The 14,403-nt window shown below is 36.9% G+C and overlaps 1 protein-coding gene across 1 annotated transcript; it reads left to right on the forward strand.

Annotated features, from left to right (window-relative positions):
* The first annotated feature begins 6,973 nt into the window (after window positions 1-6,973).
* Window positions 6,974-8,819, forward strand: LOC110885604 (11S globulin seed storage protein G3-like). Its single transcript, XM_022133306.2, has 3 exons — window positions 6,974-7,305; window positions 7,391-7,662; window positions 7,742-8,819. Exons 1-3 carry the CDS (start codon window positions 7,017-7,019, stop codon window positions 8,675-8,677), a joined length of 1,497 nt encoding a protein of 498 aa, XP_021988998.1. The 5' UTR covers window positions 6,974-7,016; the 3' UTR covers window positions 8,678-8,819.
* Window positions 8,820-14,403: the final 5,584 nt, after the last annotated feature.

Raw genomic sequence — 14,403 nt, forward strand, 5'->3', positions numbered from 1 at the left:
AGTTGGTGATCACGTACTCCTAAAGGTTTCATCTTGGAAGGGGGTAATCCGATTTGGCAAGAAAGGAAAGCTATACATGGGTCCCTTTAAGATTCTGGAAAGAATTGGCAAAGTGGCCTACTGACTCGAATTACCGGAGTAACTCAGCAACGTACATCCGACTTTCCAAGTCTCGAACCTCAAAAAGTGCCAAGCTGAAGAAAATCTTCACCTGCCTCTTGAAGACTTACAAGTAAACGAGACCCTACACTTTGTGGAAAATCCTGTAGAAATCATGGATCGAAAGACCAAGAAACTTTGACGCTCTCGCATTCCTATAGTGAAGGTTCACTGGGAAGGCAAACGCGGCGCCGAGTTCACTTGGGAACTCAAAAGTGATATGAAAGCTAAATATCCACAACTCTTTGTTACGCCTGCTCCTTAATTTCGGGACGAAATTTCCTAAAGTAGGGGAGGCTGTAACAACCCGACTTTTCGGATCGTTACCTACCACCGTCCTTTTCTTTAGTAAACGCTTGTACTCTTGGGATTCGATTTAACACAATGGGTTAAACTACATTTTAACATATTTTAAATGCATATTACTACGCTTATTCAATCGCAGTCATCACATTTAAACACTACTTATAACGCTTACTAATGAAACGCGTTTTATCGCTTGATATTTAAACGCTAATCGCAACGCAAACTCAACGCAAACTTGAAATGCGGATTTAATTATATTATGTGTGTTATTTGTGTGATTACTTGTTGAATGTTATGTGGTTATCAACGCAACGCTTATACACTCAAACACTCACTCGCAACTCGATTAAACGCAATGCAACACCTTAACAAATGAACCAAAGTTGGAAAACCAACTCGCGCAAACACGACCGTCCGAATGGACATCGCCCGGATGACCATCAGCCCGGATGTCCATCTGACCGGATGACCATTCGTCCGGACGGAGCCATCCGAACACATCCCTCGTGCACCGCCTTAAATCTCGCTCCCCCTATAAATACTAGCTGTACGCCTCATTCTAACACTTTGACACTCTCATCCACTCCCAAGCTCTTAGTCGCGATTCAAGGCCATTTTGTAAGCATTTCTCCCCGAATATTCTTCAATCTTCATCTCTAATCACTTCTACTCCATCTTCTTCATCAAAATCGCACACACACTTAAACTTTCTCTCGAAATCACCTGATTTGGACCTCTTGAAGCTGGTTTCCACTCGTTTTGCTTAGGCAAACTGTTGTGGAGCACAACTTAATCGAGATTGGTCTAAGATCTAAAGGATTTCACACTTTTCAACTTAGTTATGAAAGATTTCAACACCTTTCAACTTATTTCGTACTTTTCTTCAGTTTTACACCGTATTAATGGAATCTAGACTCAATCAGACTCTCGACGCATTCCTTAGTAGAAAGCCGGCTTGAAAACGAATTTCCACTGGAGTGATGGACCGATTAACGGGTCAAACATGAATTATCATCAAGAACAACACGCTGGTCTGACTGGGCTGGACCATCCAGCCGAATGAACTGGATTTGGTATATTTCCGTTATTTGACACGTCACGCCGTCTTCGCTGACTTAAAACTTTCTAAAAAACTTCAAAAGCAGATCGTTCGCCCGAATGGCCATCCGTAGGGCTGGCAATTTTACACAAATACACGAATACACGACACGAACCTACACGACCTTAACATGTATCGTGTATGACCTTAACAGGTATCATGTACTAAACAGGTAGACACGAAACAACCTGTTAATTTTCGTGTCTAAACAGGTTAGATACCTGTTTACCTGTTATATACCTGTTAAGACATGTTAAGATTTTAATTATAATAATTAAATAAAAAATATACCATTACTCATTTACTCAAATAGATGGAATGTGACTGAATCTTCTTTAGTTAAAAAAAAAGAAACCCTAATCACCCAATCTCTCTCAACTCTCTCAAGTATTTTGCCGACATCATCCAGATCCAGCGCTGGTCATCCACCACCGGTCATCCACCGCCGGTCATCCACCACGCCGGTCATCCACCACGCCTGCATCCATCGCCAATCATCCACCGCCACTCATCCACGACGCACAGCTGCTCCTTGAGTCTTGTTTCAAAAAAAAGGTAATTTTGGTACTGTTTCAGTGTTTTGTTTATAACTGATGCCGTTTAGTACACGATTGAAGGCTTTTCAACGAAATACTTGTGGAAATTGTCTGTCAATTTAATAAACTGGTTCATATCTGTAAACTATGCCAACTGGGCTGAATATTCGAAAGAAAGTTGAATGATATCTGTGTTATTAACTTTATTGGTTGATCAAGTTGGTTGATTTTGTTATTAAAGATGTGTATTAGTTTTAATAAAGATGTGTATTTGTGTTATTAACTTTATTGGTTGATTAAGTTGGTTGATTTTGTTTTCAAGATTTTCTTAATGATATCTTTGATTAATATACTAATCATGTTTGCTTTCATATCTGTAACTTTCTTTCTTTCGAATATTCAGCCCAGTGCGTTGTTTGCTTTCATATCTGTAACACATGATTAGTGTTCGTTTACAGGTATTAACAGGTAATTTTCGTGTATATCGTGTCGTGTTCGTGTTTGAAAAAAAGACACGAAATCTTATCGTGTCGTGTTCGTGTATGGCCTTTCGTGTATCGTGTCTTATCGTGTCGTGTCTTATCGGGTACGGGTATACACGATATGCCAGCCCTAGCCATCCGTCCGGATGACATGTCTCTTGAAAATTTCCGTTGTTTAAATGCTTTTAATCAAACTTCAAATTTTAACGTTTTGCAAACAATCACATCCTATTCGAATGGCCATCCGCTCGGATGACCACCCGTCCGGATGACCATCCATTCGGATGGGACTCATCCTTTCGGATAAATTGTTGAACACTTAACCCATTCGACATTCTGTTTACAACCGCTCAGCCCTGAGGAAGAGTAATGCTTCTGTTTCCGTGCACAGGCTGACCCGGCGCGCTCCCTTCAATCCAATCCAGCTGCTGTTTACTTGATAAACACACATTGTGAGTTTACTCGAACCCATTTTCGTTTAATGCACTTTTGGGTGTTACATACGTTCTATATCAAAATACAACACACAACGCAAACACTTTATAAACGCTAACCGCTCCCGTATGCTATACGTGATTTGTTGAATGCTTGTTACTATGCTCATACAGTGTTACACTAAACCGCCTCTAGCAACGATAGTACTATAGTTTGGACACAGCACCTGTGTAACAGGGGTTGCTAGGGATTACATTACTTTACTTCACGTGTTCGCTTCGGAGAACGTGTGTCGCACATACTCTACAACGTAGTCTTGTGGTTAGGTTGTATCATTGTTGATAGTTATATGCTTCGCCCATTACGTGTTACATGCTGGTTATACGTAAACGCTTTTTATACTATTATCTATGCAAACTTGTGTACTCACCTTTACTTTATGTATTGACTTTTATTTTAACGTATGTGGTAGGTTGATGGAATGTTATTCTGAAATCAAGATAGGAAGTCTAGAAACTCATCTAATAGAAATCTAGGTTGTCGGACATGTTTTGTTTATGAGATGTGACTCTGTGATAACTGTTTGGTGAATGTTTGTTTACTAGTATGAGACAATGAACCTTTTAAATATTGCCATTTAATAGTTGTTATGGATTCTCTTGAGCAATCTGGTTCACCTAGTGCCGCGCCCTGATGTTTCCGCCATCAGTTAGGGTGTGACACTATACAACACCCACCACCCACCACCTACCTCTTCCATTTACTACCCACCACAACCACCCACCTCCGCCACACATCACCGCCATATATAAAATAGAATGTAAAATTCCTTTTCAACAATAAAAAAAGAGACAGAACAACTACAATCGAAAAGGAATTTTACATTCTATTTTATATATGGTTGCAGCCACCAGGAACCATATATGCTTCGAAGATTCTGAGCTTTAACAGCTAACACAGGAATGAACATGTATGTATTGCTTTAATATTATTCATACCACAAAATTAAGTTAATAGATTATGTGTTTTTTATATGTAGATGTTGTTGATCAGCGTCATCGAGCCATTTGTTATATGAATGGATTTTAAGTTATGGATCTAGTTTATTGTTTGATTCCAATAGTTGTTTTTTTGTGTCAACGTTTTTGGATAAGATAATATCTATGATCTCGAAATTACCAGTCTGTTCTCTTAAAGCCCTTGGAACTCCGAAATAGAAACATCTCAAGAACGCTTGTAGAGAAAAAAGCCAGGATAGTCCCTGTGGTTTGCCTATTATTCGCCTTTAGTCTCTAATTATCTAAAATTACATTTATAGTCCTCAACTTTTGCAATTTCATTCCCGAATAGTCCCTGGCGCGGATGGGGGTTAGTTTTTGGTGTTAAGTGGATGTAAAATTAATAAAATGCCTTGTTATTAAAAAATAACTTAAATGAAGTAGACCCCATATATATGTATATATATATATATATATATATATATATATATATATATATATATATATATATATATATATATATATTTAAAATTTAAAACATGAAGTAGACCCCACGTATATAGGGAACCTATACGAGACTTCTACCATACACTACACTATACGATACGATACAATACGATGCAATACGATACGACACTATAGGATATCATAGAACACCCGTATAGGCCTATAGTTGTAGTATAGGTCCCGTATAGGCCTAGAGGCATATACAAGACCTATAGGGAACCTATACGAGACTTATACTTTACACTATACGATACGATACGATACTATAGGATACCATAGAACACCCGTATAGGCCTATAGGTCCCGTATAGGCCTATAGGTATAGTATAGGTCCCGTATAGTCCTATAGGCATATACAAGACCTATATGAGACTTATACGAGGTTTATACGAGACTTATACTATACGATATAATATTTAAAAATGTTTTTTTTAAAGTTCTTATTATAGAACTTTGCTAAAACGATAAATAATGAATAAAATTGTTTTCAAAAAAAACATCCTTTATATACGCTGCGTATAGGCTTATACGCGGCATATATAAAGGGTCAAAAAGATAATTTTACCACAAGTTTGGGGTTAAAAAAAACTACCCTTTATATACGCTGCGTATAGATCTATACGCAGCGTATATAAAGGGTCAAAAAACAATGTTACCCCTGTTTTGGGCTGCGTATAGCCCCCAATCCAGGGGTAAAATGGTCTTTTAAATTAGGAAAGATGTAACTTAATTCAATTATTAAAATAATGATTTAAATCTAATTTTTTATATAATTACAATCCTACCCTTAACAACTAAAAAGGAAATCAAGGGTTCATATCTGTTCACGCAGTTCACTCTTGGGAGGTTGTTCACGCTGGAACCCTACCCTATATATATATATATATATATATATATATATATATATATATATATATCGAATTTTTTTAAAAAATCCCGTACCCCTCGAAAAAACGGGCCTTATGCGGAAGTCCTCCTCGCACACCTAAAGAGCCGCCCATGCTTTTTATCAAATAGATGTGCATCATGTAGTGATTGTTTTTACTAAAATCCATTAGTTTATAAATATTTTAAATGTTTTTTTTGTTTATATAAAAAAAGAAAATTAAAAAACAAAATGTCCAAAATACTCCTGTATCAACTGTGCAAAAAGACAAAAAAACCCTTTTGGTTAACAAAGTCTTTAATTTAACTAAGTTTGTCATTTGAATGGAAATTCAAACAAAAACGAAACGTGGGGGCGCGGGGGTGGGGTGTTTGGTTACAAAAAGTTTTAATTTTAGATTAAAGTATAAAAATTGCCCAAACCTCAGGACAATTTTTACATTTATAACTCATTGTCTAAATACTAAAATACACCAAGTCAATGGGTGAAAGTTACTATCTTTTTATTGCAATTTCACATTACCTTATTTACTTTTGAGAAAGACGACATAACAATTAAGGAGTTATAGTCTGATCGTTTGCGCTATTTTTCATACTTAAGGTCCAGGTTTGAATCTTTTAAACATTTTTTTTAACTTGATCATAACAATATAACAATTAAGGAGTTATGATCTGATGGTTTGCGTTATGTTTTCGTACTAATTAAGGTCCCGGTTTGAATCTATCAAACAATATATTATTTTTTCTTAAAAACGAATGAGACATGCTCACAATGGGAATTGAACCGACACCTATTGGTTTAAAATTAAAGCTATAACAAACTGAGCTACACATTTTTAATTTAAAAATGTCGACTATCTTAGTTAATCAAATAAATTTATTTTGATTTGTTTTGTTAATGTATTTTCTCCTAATTTAAAGTCGATGTGTATTTATATAATGTTAGTAATATTTTATTAACATCAATACATGCTTCAAGTTTTGTGTTAGTCTTCGTTTTTTATATGGTTTTATCAGCGGTGTGGTGTACGATGACGATTATTTAAATAATGACGGACTTCTTGGTTGTTACTTATTGATGTACGAAGCTGAGATGTAACGAACCGAACACATATAAATAACATTTTGGATAAGATTACGACTTTATTTATCGGTTGCCATGAAATTTGGAAGACTTGGGTTAAGACACAACCACATATAATGTGATGGTAAATAGCATTTACAACTAATGTTAATCTTTTGTTACAAATGTTGTTAACTAGGCTTGATATGTAAAATTTTTAAAGACTATATGGTGTTCTTACGGTTTTACATCTAGTAAGAGATTAAAAAAAAAAAAAAAAAGCAAGGAAAGTAAGTGTAAAGAGAGTAAAGAGAATGTAGCCATGATATGGCTGATTGTTCATCACCATCCCATTTATACTTATCATCTTGATGATGCATATAGACAAACACACTACTTATACAGATGTAGCATGTCTCAGCTCCAAATGTTGATCTTCTCCTGGCATAACCTCTTAGATGTCACTTCCTCCTTGATCTTCTTCCACTATAAAACCAGCTAGTTCACAACACCTATTCACCACATCACATCCCATTCCACTTAACAATGGCATCCAAAGCAACTTTGCTCTTAGCTTTTACCCTTCTCTTTGCCACTTGCATTGCCCGCCACCAGCAACGGCAACAGCAACAGAACCAGTGCCAGCTTCAAAACATCGAGGCGCTCGAGCCCATCGAAGTTATCCAAGCTGAAGCCGGTGTGACCGAAATTTGGGACGCCTATGACCAACAGTTCCAGTGTGCGGGTGTCGATTTTATTCGACACCGGATTCAACCTGGTGGCCTTCTCTTGCCTTCCTACGTCAACACCCCTATTTTGGCCTTCGTCGAGAGAGGTATACACATAAATAAATATTTTAAGAGTCGCAAATTAAGTTTAAAAATAATAATCTAACTGCAGTGTTTTTGGCATGTTTAAAGGTAGGGGTATTCAGGGGGTTATATTGCCGGGATGCCCGGAAACCTATGAATATTCGCAGGAGCAACAGTTTTCCGGTGAGGGTGGCCGCAGAGGAGGAGGAGAGGGCAATCAGGACCGTCATCAGAAAGTAGAGAACTTAAAGGAGGGTGACGTGGTTGCCATCCCCACCGGAACAGCTCACTGGCTTCACAACGACGGCAACACAGAACTTGTGGTGGTCGTCTTCTTGGATACTCAGAACCATGAGAACCAGCTTGACGAAAACCAAAGGGTACATATATACTCTAAAAAACTACTCCATTTTAAACCTAAATATATATATACTGAACTAAAAACTTGTAACGTTTCAGAGATTCTTCTTAGCCGGAAACCCTCAAGCTCAAGCTCAAAGCCAGCAGCAACAACAAAGACAACCACGCCAACAATCTCCTCAAAGGCAAAGGCAAAGGCAAAGGCAAGGGCAAGGTCAGAACGCCGGCAACATCTTCAACGGTTTCACCCCCGAGCTCATTGCACAATCATTCAACGTCGACCAAGAGACCGCCCAGAAGCTACAAGGACAAAACGACCAGAGAGGCCACATTGTTAATGTCGGACAAGACCTTCAAATAGTCCGCCCACCACAAGACAGACGCTCTCCTCGCCAACAACAAGAGCAGCGACGCTCTCCTCGCCAACAACAAGAGCAGCAGCAAGGCAGACGTGGCGGATGGAGCAACGGTGTGGAAGAAACCATCTGCAGCATGAAGTTCAAAGTGAACATTGACAACCCTTCCCAGGCTGACTTTGTAAACCCGCAAGCCGGCAGCATTGCAAACCTCAACAGCTTCAAATTCCCCATTCTCGAGCACCTCCGGCTCAGCGTGGAAAGAGGCGAACTCCGTCCGAATGCCATCCAATCCCCACACTGGACAATCAACGCCCACAATCTTCTCTACGTAACCGAGGGAGCCTTGAGGGTACAAATCGTCGACAACCAAGGAAACTCAGTTTTCGACAACGAGCTCCGTGAGGGACAGGTGGTGGTGATCCCGCAGAACTTTGCGGTGATCAAGAGAGCCAATGAACAAGGAAGCAGGTGGGTGTCTTTCAAGACTAATGATAATGCCATGATAGCAAACCTTGCAGGGCGTGTGTCCGCCATCAGCAGCATGCCGGTTGACGTTGTGGCGAATGCGTATCAGCTATCTCGAGAGGAAGCTCAGCAGCTCAAGTTTAGCCAGAGGGAGACGGTTTTGTTTGCACCAAGTTTTTCCAGGGGCCAAGGGATCAGGGCTTCAGCTTAAGTCAAATGTGTAGTTGCATGTTAACTTCAACTTGAAGAATAAAAGATGTAAGGGAGTTATGTAATATAAGTGCAAGAGTAATAAGAGCTTCACGTATGTTTATGCAATTATCTAAATAAAATATTGTCTCGCTTTTGCTTAATCTATTATATATAATATGTATTTGTGTTTCATATTTTTGAATGAGATATAATCGGATGACGTATGCATCTCATCTTAAATTATACACTTCCATCCACATGTATATAGTGCTTTTGTTATTTTTAATATAAACATATTATATTTTTAGTTTTGTTGTTTTTGATATACACATATTATATTTTTAGAAGACTATTATTTGGTGTCTAGTGACCTAAAACTTGTCTATATATTATAAAATATTGTCTCGCTTTTGGTTAATCTATTATATATAATATGTATTTGTGTTTCATATTTTTGAATGGGATATAATCGGATGACGTATGCATCTCATCTTAAATTATACACTTCCATGGACATGTATATAGTGCTTTTGTTATTTTTGATATAAACATATTACATTTTTAGTTTTGTTGTTTTTGATATACACATATTACATTTTTAGAAGACTATTATTTGGTGTCTAGTGACCTAAAACTTGTCTATATATTATAAAATATTGTCTCGCTTTTGGTTAATCTATTATATATAATATGTATTTGTGTTTCATATTTTTGAATGGGATATAATCGGACGGCGTATGTATCTTAAATTATACACTTCCGTTGACATGTATATAGTGCTTTTGTTATTTTTGATATAAACATATTACATTTTTAGTTTTGTTGTTTTTGATATACACATATTACATTTTTAGAAGACTATTACTTGGTGTCTAGTGACCTAAATCTTGTTTAGATATTGTTTATATTCAAACTAGTAGTCGGACTCGTGTAAAACACGGGTAGTTTTAGTAACGTTTTATTATATTAATTAGTAAGTAATTATCGGTTCATTTAGATCGTCGGGGATTTGATACATATTGACATTCAAAGTCATTGTCCAATAGGATGACAACGAATGTTAACCTTTTTGTTTGTTATTGTGAATTGGATGACAACTTGGAGTTTTGGTACTTGTAATACATGTTGATCAGATGTATCTATAGTTGAAGAGGGTTTGGTGTTCTTGACAGAGGGTGCTTCTGATCTTCGAGTATTATGAGGCATATTTATTAATAGCGAGCATAGCGCCCGCTATAGCGAATAGCGTAGCGTAGTGCTCATGTGTCGCCATATAGCTAGTAGCGACAAATAGCGGTAAATAGCGAGATTTTTGTAAAATTTTTAGCTTCTTTGTATTTTTTCGTAAAATATATGTACAAAAAACCATGATAAATCATATCACAATTGTTAACAAAAACTCTGTTAAGAGGAGCATAACATCTGTTTCTTTGGTTCAAATGTTTGTTCAAGTGTATTTAAAACACTGCTTAAGACAAAAGAACCACTGTTTCTCAAAACCATTGTTTGACTCTAGAAGTCAACCAGATCAACTGTCTTCTCATATTTTAGCACTGTTTTACTCTTCAAAACTCTATTCAACCTAACATGGGTTCCCATCCAGCTGTTGTTCAAACCACTGATTGAGTTATTCAAACGTCTGTTGAGCCCAACAGAGGTTTCTATCAGACATTTTGAGAAACAGACCTTATCTTTCTTTTTTAAAGGGTTTTGTAAAAACAGAGCTTTGCTCAAACAGAGCTTTGGGTTGTCGAATAAAAATTGACCATGTCAACAAAAAGGTTTTAAAACGACATAAATAAAAAACTTTCGGAATGATATAGGTAGAATACGACCACCACTTTGTTAAACGATATAGAAATCATACCAGTTCTTCATCATCATCCTTAATTTTTATATTAGCAGTTGTGTCGTCACATACGGCAGCCACAACTTTATGGTAGGTATCTAATGATTCACAGGTTAGTTCTCTGTGTGGAGTTGAGTTTGAAGGTCAAAATAATGTTGACGATAAAAAAAAAACACATATAATCTACTGTCGATAAAGTATCTTACTTGAAATCCAATTAAGAACCATAAATGATGACGAATGATTATACATTTTTTTAGTTTGTTTAAACTAGCGAGCCTGATCGAGCTTAATAAGTGAAGCTCACGAACATTTACTAAATATATATTTTTAGGCCCGAGCTCAGGCTCGGTCTCATTCAAGAACACAAATCAAGAACATACAGAGATAGATTGAAGATGATTTTGAGAATGTAATTCCCATCACCAGCTTGCATATCCGATGACGCGATATAACTTGTGAGATTCTTTTTCCTATCGGCTCATCGTATTTTGCTATAATTAGAGTTTTTGTTTGCACCTGTGACCAAAAGTTCAAATCTTTTTATCATCATCATATTTACATAACATATTAATCAATATAACAACTTAGTTAAACCATGAAATCAAAGTCTATTGACTCTACAAATGACCCTTAGCCAATGTGTATCAATAAGCATGTGGTGCACAGAACTATGAAGCATAAACAGAACATTTAACAATAATTTGCTATAATTAAATTGATATAATAGGCTTAATTATGTCATCAGTTTTTTCCGATAGTAACAGTTCTACCTAAATGGGATCTTCTTAGCAAAACAAATGAAAAACTTAGAATGTATTTGAAGACTTACTTCACCTGACACTTGCCTTTAGGAAGTACGGTAGGATCTCGCTTAGCTTTGATACGGAATGACGAAATTATCCATAAAGGTTTCAATTGAAGCTTCTTTATCATACGATCAAACAAATTGTTTTAACCAACAGCATACCGAAACCAAGACTGCCATTTAATACGTCTTCATATTCAGCTCCAAACTTCTGTGCCACCTTATCTACCTTCTTGTTTCGGGCATATGCAGCTCTATCATAATCTAACTGCAAATGAGATAATACAGAAAAAATAAGACTCCAATTCAGATGATTAAATGATCTCATATTTTAACCCACAGTTTAAACCAAATCAAACCAAACAGTATTATCAATATTTGTCATAATAATATTTTCCTGATGACAGTTTCATAATTAACCATACGATCAAACAAATTGTTTTAACCCATTCGTGCACAATTTGACCAAGATCAATATAGAGTAAAATCAAGAGGTACCTTCATGAACGGATTCATTCATATCAAAATCTGATGGTAAACTACCATCATTTTCATCATCTGAGATCTCCATATTGCTCTTATCTAATTTTATTCAATCAGATCAAATCATCAAATTACATATAATACTAAAAACAAATACACATCCATAACAGAACACTGATAACAGTTTCATAATTAACCATACGATCAAACAAATTGTTTTAACCCACAGTTTTAAATGTGTCAACCCACAGGTTTAACCCAACATTGGTTTCAACCACTGTTTTCTCCACAAAACACTATTTTAACCCAACAGTGGTTTCAACCACTGCTTTCTTCATAAAACACTATTTTACCCAACAGTGGTTTCAAACCACAGTTTTAACCCAACAGTGGTTTCAAACCACAGTTTTAACCCAACAGTGGTTTCAACCACTGTATTCTTCATAAAACACTGTTTTACCCAACAGTTGTTTCAAACCACAGTTTTTAACCCAACAATGGTTTCCAACCACAGTTTTAACCCAACAGTGGTTTCAACTACTATTTTCTCCACAAAACATTGTTTTAACCAAACAGTGGTTTCAACAAACATGAACTAATAAGATCAATTAATTATGCATATAAACACCTGCATGATCCGGGCCCTGGCTTGATGGTCAAGTAAAGACTCTTGGGGACGAAAATGGCATTTTACTCATTTAGAAATGTCACTTACTTTCATTAGAGAGATATTAGCTGAGACCTGACCAAGAAGTTGGTTGTTTTGTTCGAGTAAGTGCCTTATTGAACCACTTAATGCTGCATCAATCAGTAGAACACACATATGGGCAAGTGCACCCATCGTGGACGTAGTATAGTGTTGGTAAGATACCGAGGTCATCCAAGGACACAAGAGCTTTTAGTACCGGTTTATCCTCAACGTCTAATCAAATCAAATTGTTAGAAAAAGATTTTTAAACTAAGAAAATAAAACTAACTAAAATGCTGAAAATAAAATAAATAAAAACAGATAGACAAGATGAATCACTTGGATCCGACTCGTGTGTTAGTGTAACCTTTGATTATTTTCGCACTTTTGCACTTGTTTAAGAGATTATCTTAGTTATTGTAGTAGGCCCCTCTTTTGAAAGCGACGTTACCCTCAACCCAGTAGTTTGAGTCAGCAAGGATACAATCCTAAAGGGTCGTATTATTGAAAGATAATTAATTAAGTTATTAATGCATAATGTGGTAGGCCCCTCTTTTGAAGGCGACGTTACCCTCAGCTAAGTAGTCTGAGTCAGCAGGGATACAGTCCTAAGTAGCTGGGTTAAAGTTTTAATAGTAGTTTAACTTATGAGGGGGTCAAAGAGTTTGGACCCCCGCCATCCAATACCTTTAGGTATTGAAGGAGGTCCTACTAAATTTGACCCAGGTCCTTTGCAGGATCTATAAACTGAACAATGACAAGACTCTTACCAAACCGTTCCCTTAACCCCCGACCAGGTAGCCAACATACCTCCATATAGACCGTGGAGATATGAATGGTGAAAATCTTTTATTTTATATAGACAGTAAAATAATGCCAAGACACCACGGACAAACGATAAGGAAAAATCACCTTCAACATAAGAAACTAGTAATTAAAGTCATTAATACAAAACCAATTAAAAAGTGCAAAAGATTAAAAATAAAAAGTATTACACTAAACACTTGTCTTCACCAAGTGATGTAAGAGACTTAGGCAAACATGGCCTTTGATTGTCAAGAACTCTTACGATCAATCTTGGATCCCGATACGACTCACACACTCTATGATGGACAATGGATGATGGTGGTGGATGATGGTGTTATGGTGGTGGTGGGTGGTGGGTGAAGTGTGAGAGAGGTGGTGTGCCAAGGGATGAGTTGAAATAGGCTCCAAACACTCCTATTTATAGGCTGAACAGAAGCTCGGGCACGGCCCCGTGCCCGCTGGGCACGGCCTTGTGTCCATCCTTGTCTCTCTCTTCATTAATTGTAATTCGCAATTACAATAAATGTGCCTGCAGGAAGCTGGCCACGCCCCCGTGTCCGCTGGGCACGGCCCCGTGGTGGGCAGTAGAAGCTTCTAAAGGTTTGTCTTTCTGCTGCTACTTGGGCACGGCCCCGTGCTCGCTGAGCACGGGGCGTGTTCAGTCTTCTGTTTTCTTGGTTTTGCTTGGGAAGATGCTGTTGAGGGGTCGGGCATTCCACTTTTGCTCCTTTTCTTGTATTTATGTTAGATTTTGCTGTCTTTTTGCTTCTTTTGTTAATTTGAGCTCATTTAATCATGAAAATACAAAAGGAAGACAAAAGCACACTTTTTCCAACATTAGTGCTAAAAAAGGGTTAGTTTTATGCCAAAATTGATATAATTTATATGTTGCATTTTGTGCATATCAACAATCCACACAATTATTAGAGTAAATAAAAAAGAAAAAGAGCCCCTTTTTTCTATAAAAGTATGCAATTTTGATATTTAATCTTCATGTAAGCTTGATGTTACTAAATTATCTCTAAATCCCTTTTATTTAATCATGTAACAGTTCAGATAATTACCTTCAAAAGTCATGCCATCAATCTGAGTTCGATTACTCATGGTAAC

Source organism: Helianthus annuus, chromosome 10 (assembly GCF_002127325.2).
Source record: "Helianthus annuus cultivar XRQ/B chromosome 10, HanXRQr2.0-SUNRISE, whole genome shotgun sequence".
Lineage (NCBI taxonomy): Eukaryota > Viridiplantae > Streptophyta > Magnoliopsida > Asterales > Asteraceae > Helianthus > Helianthus annuus.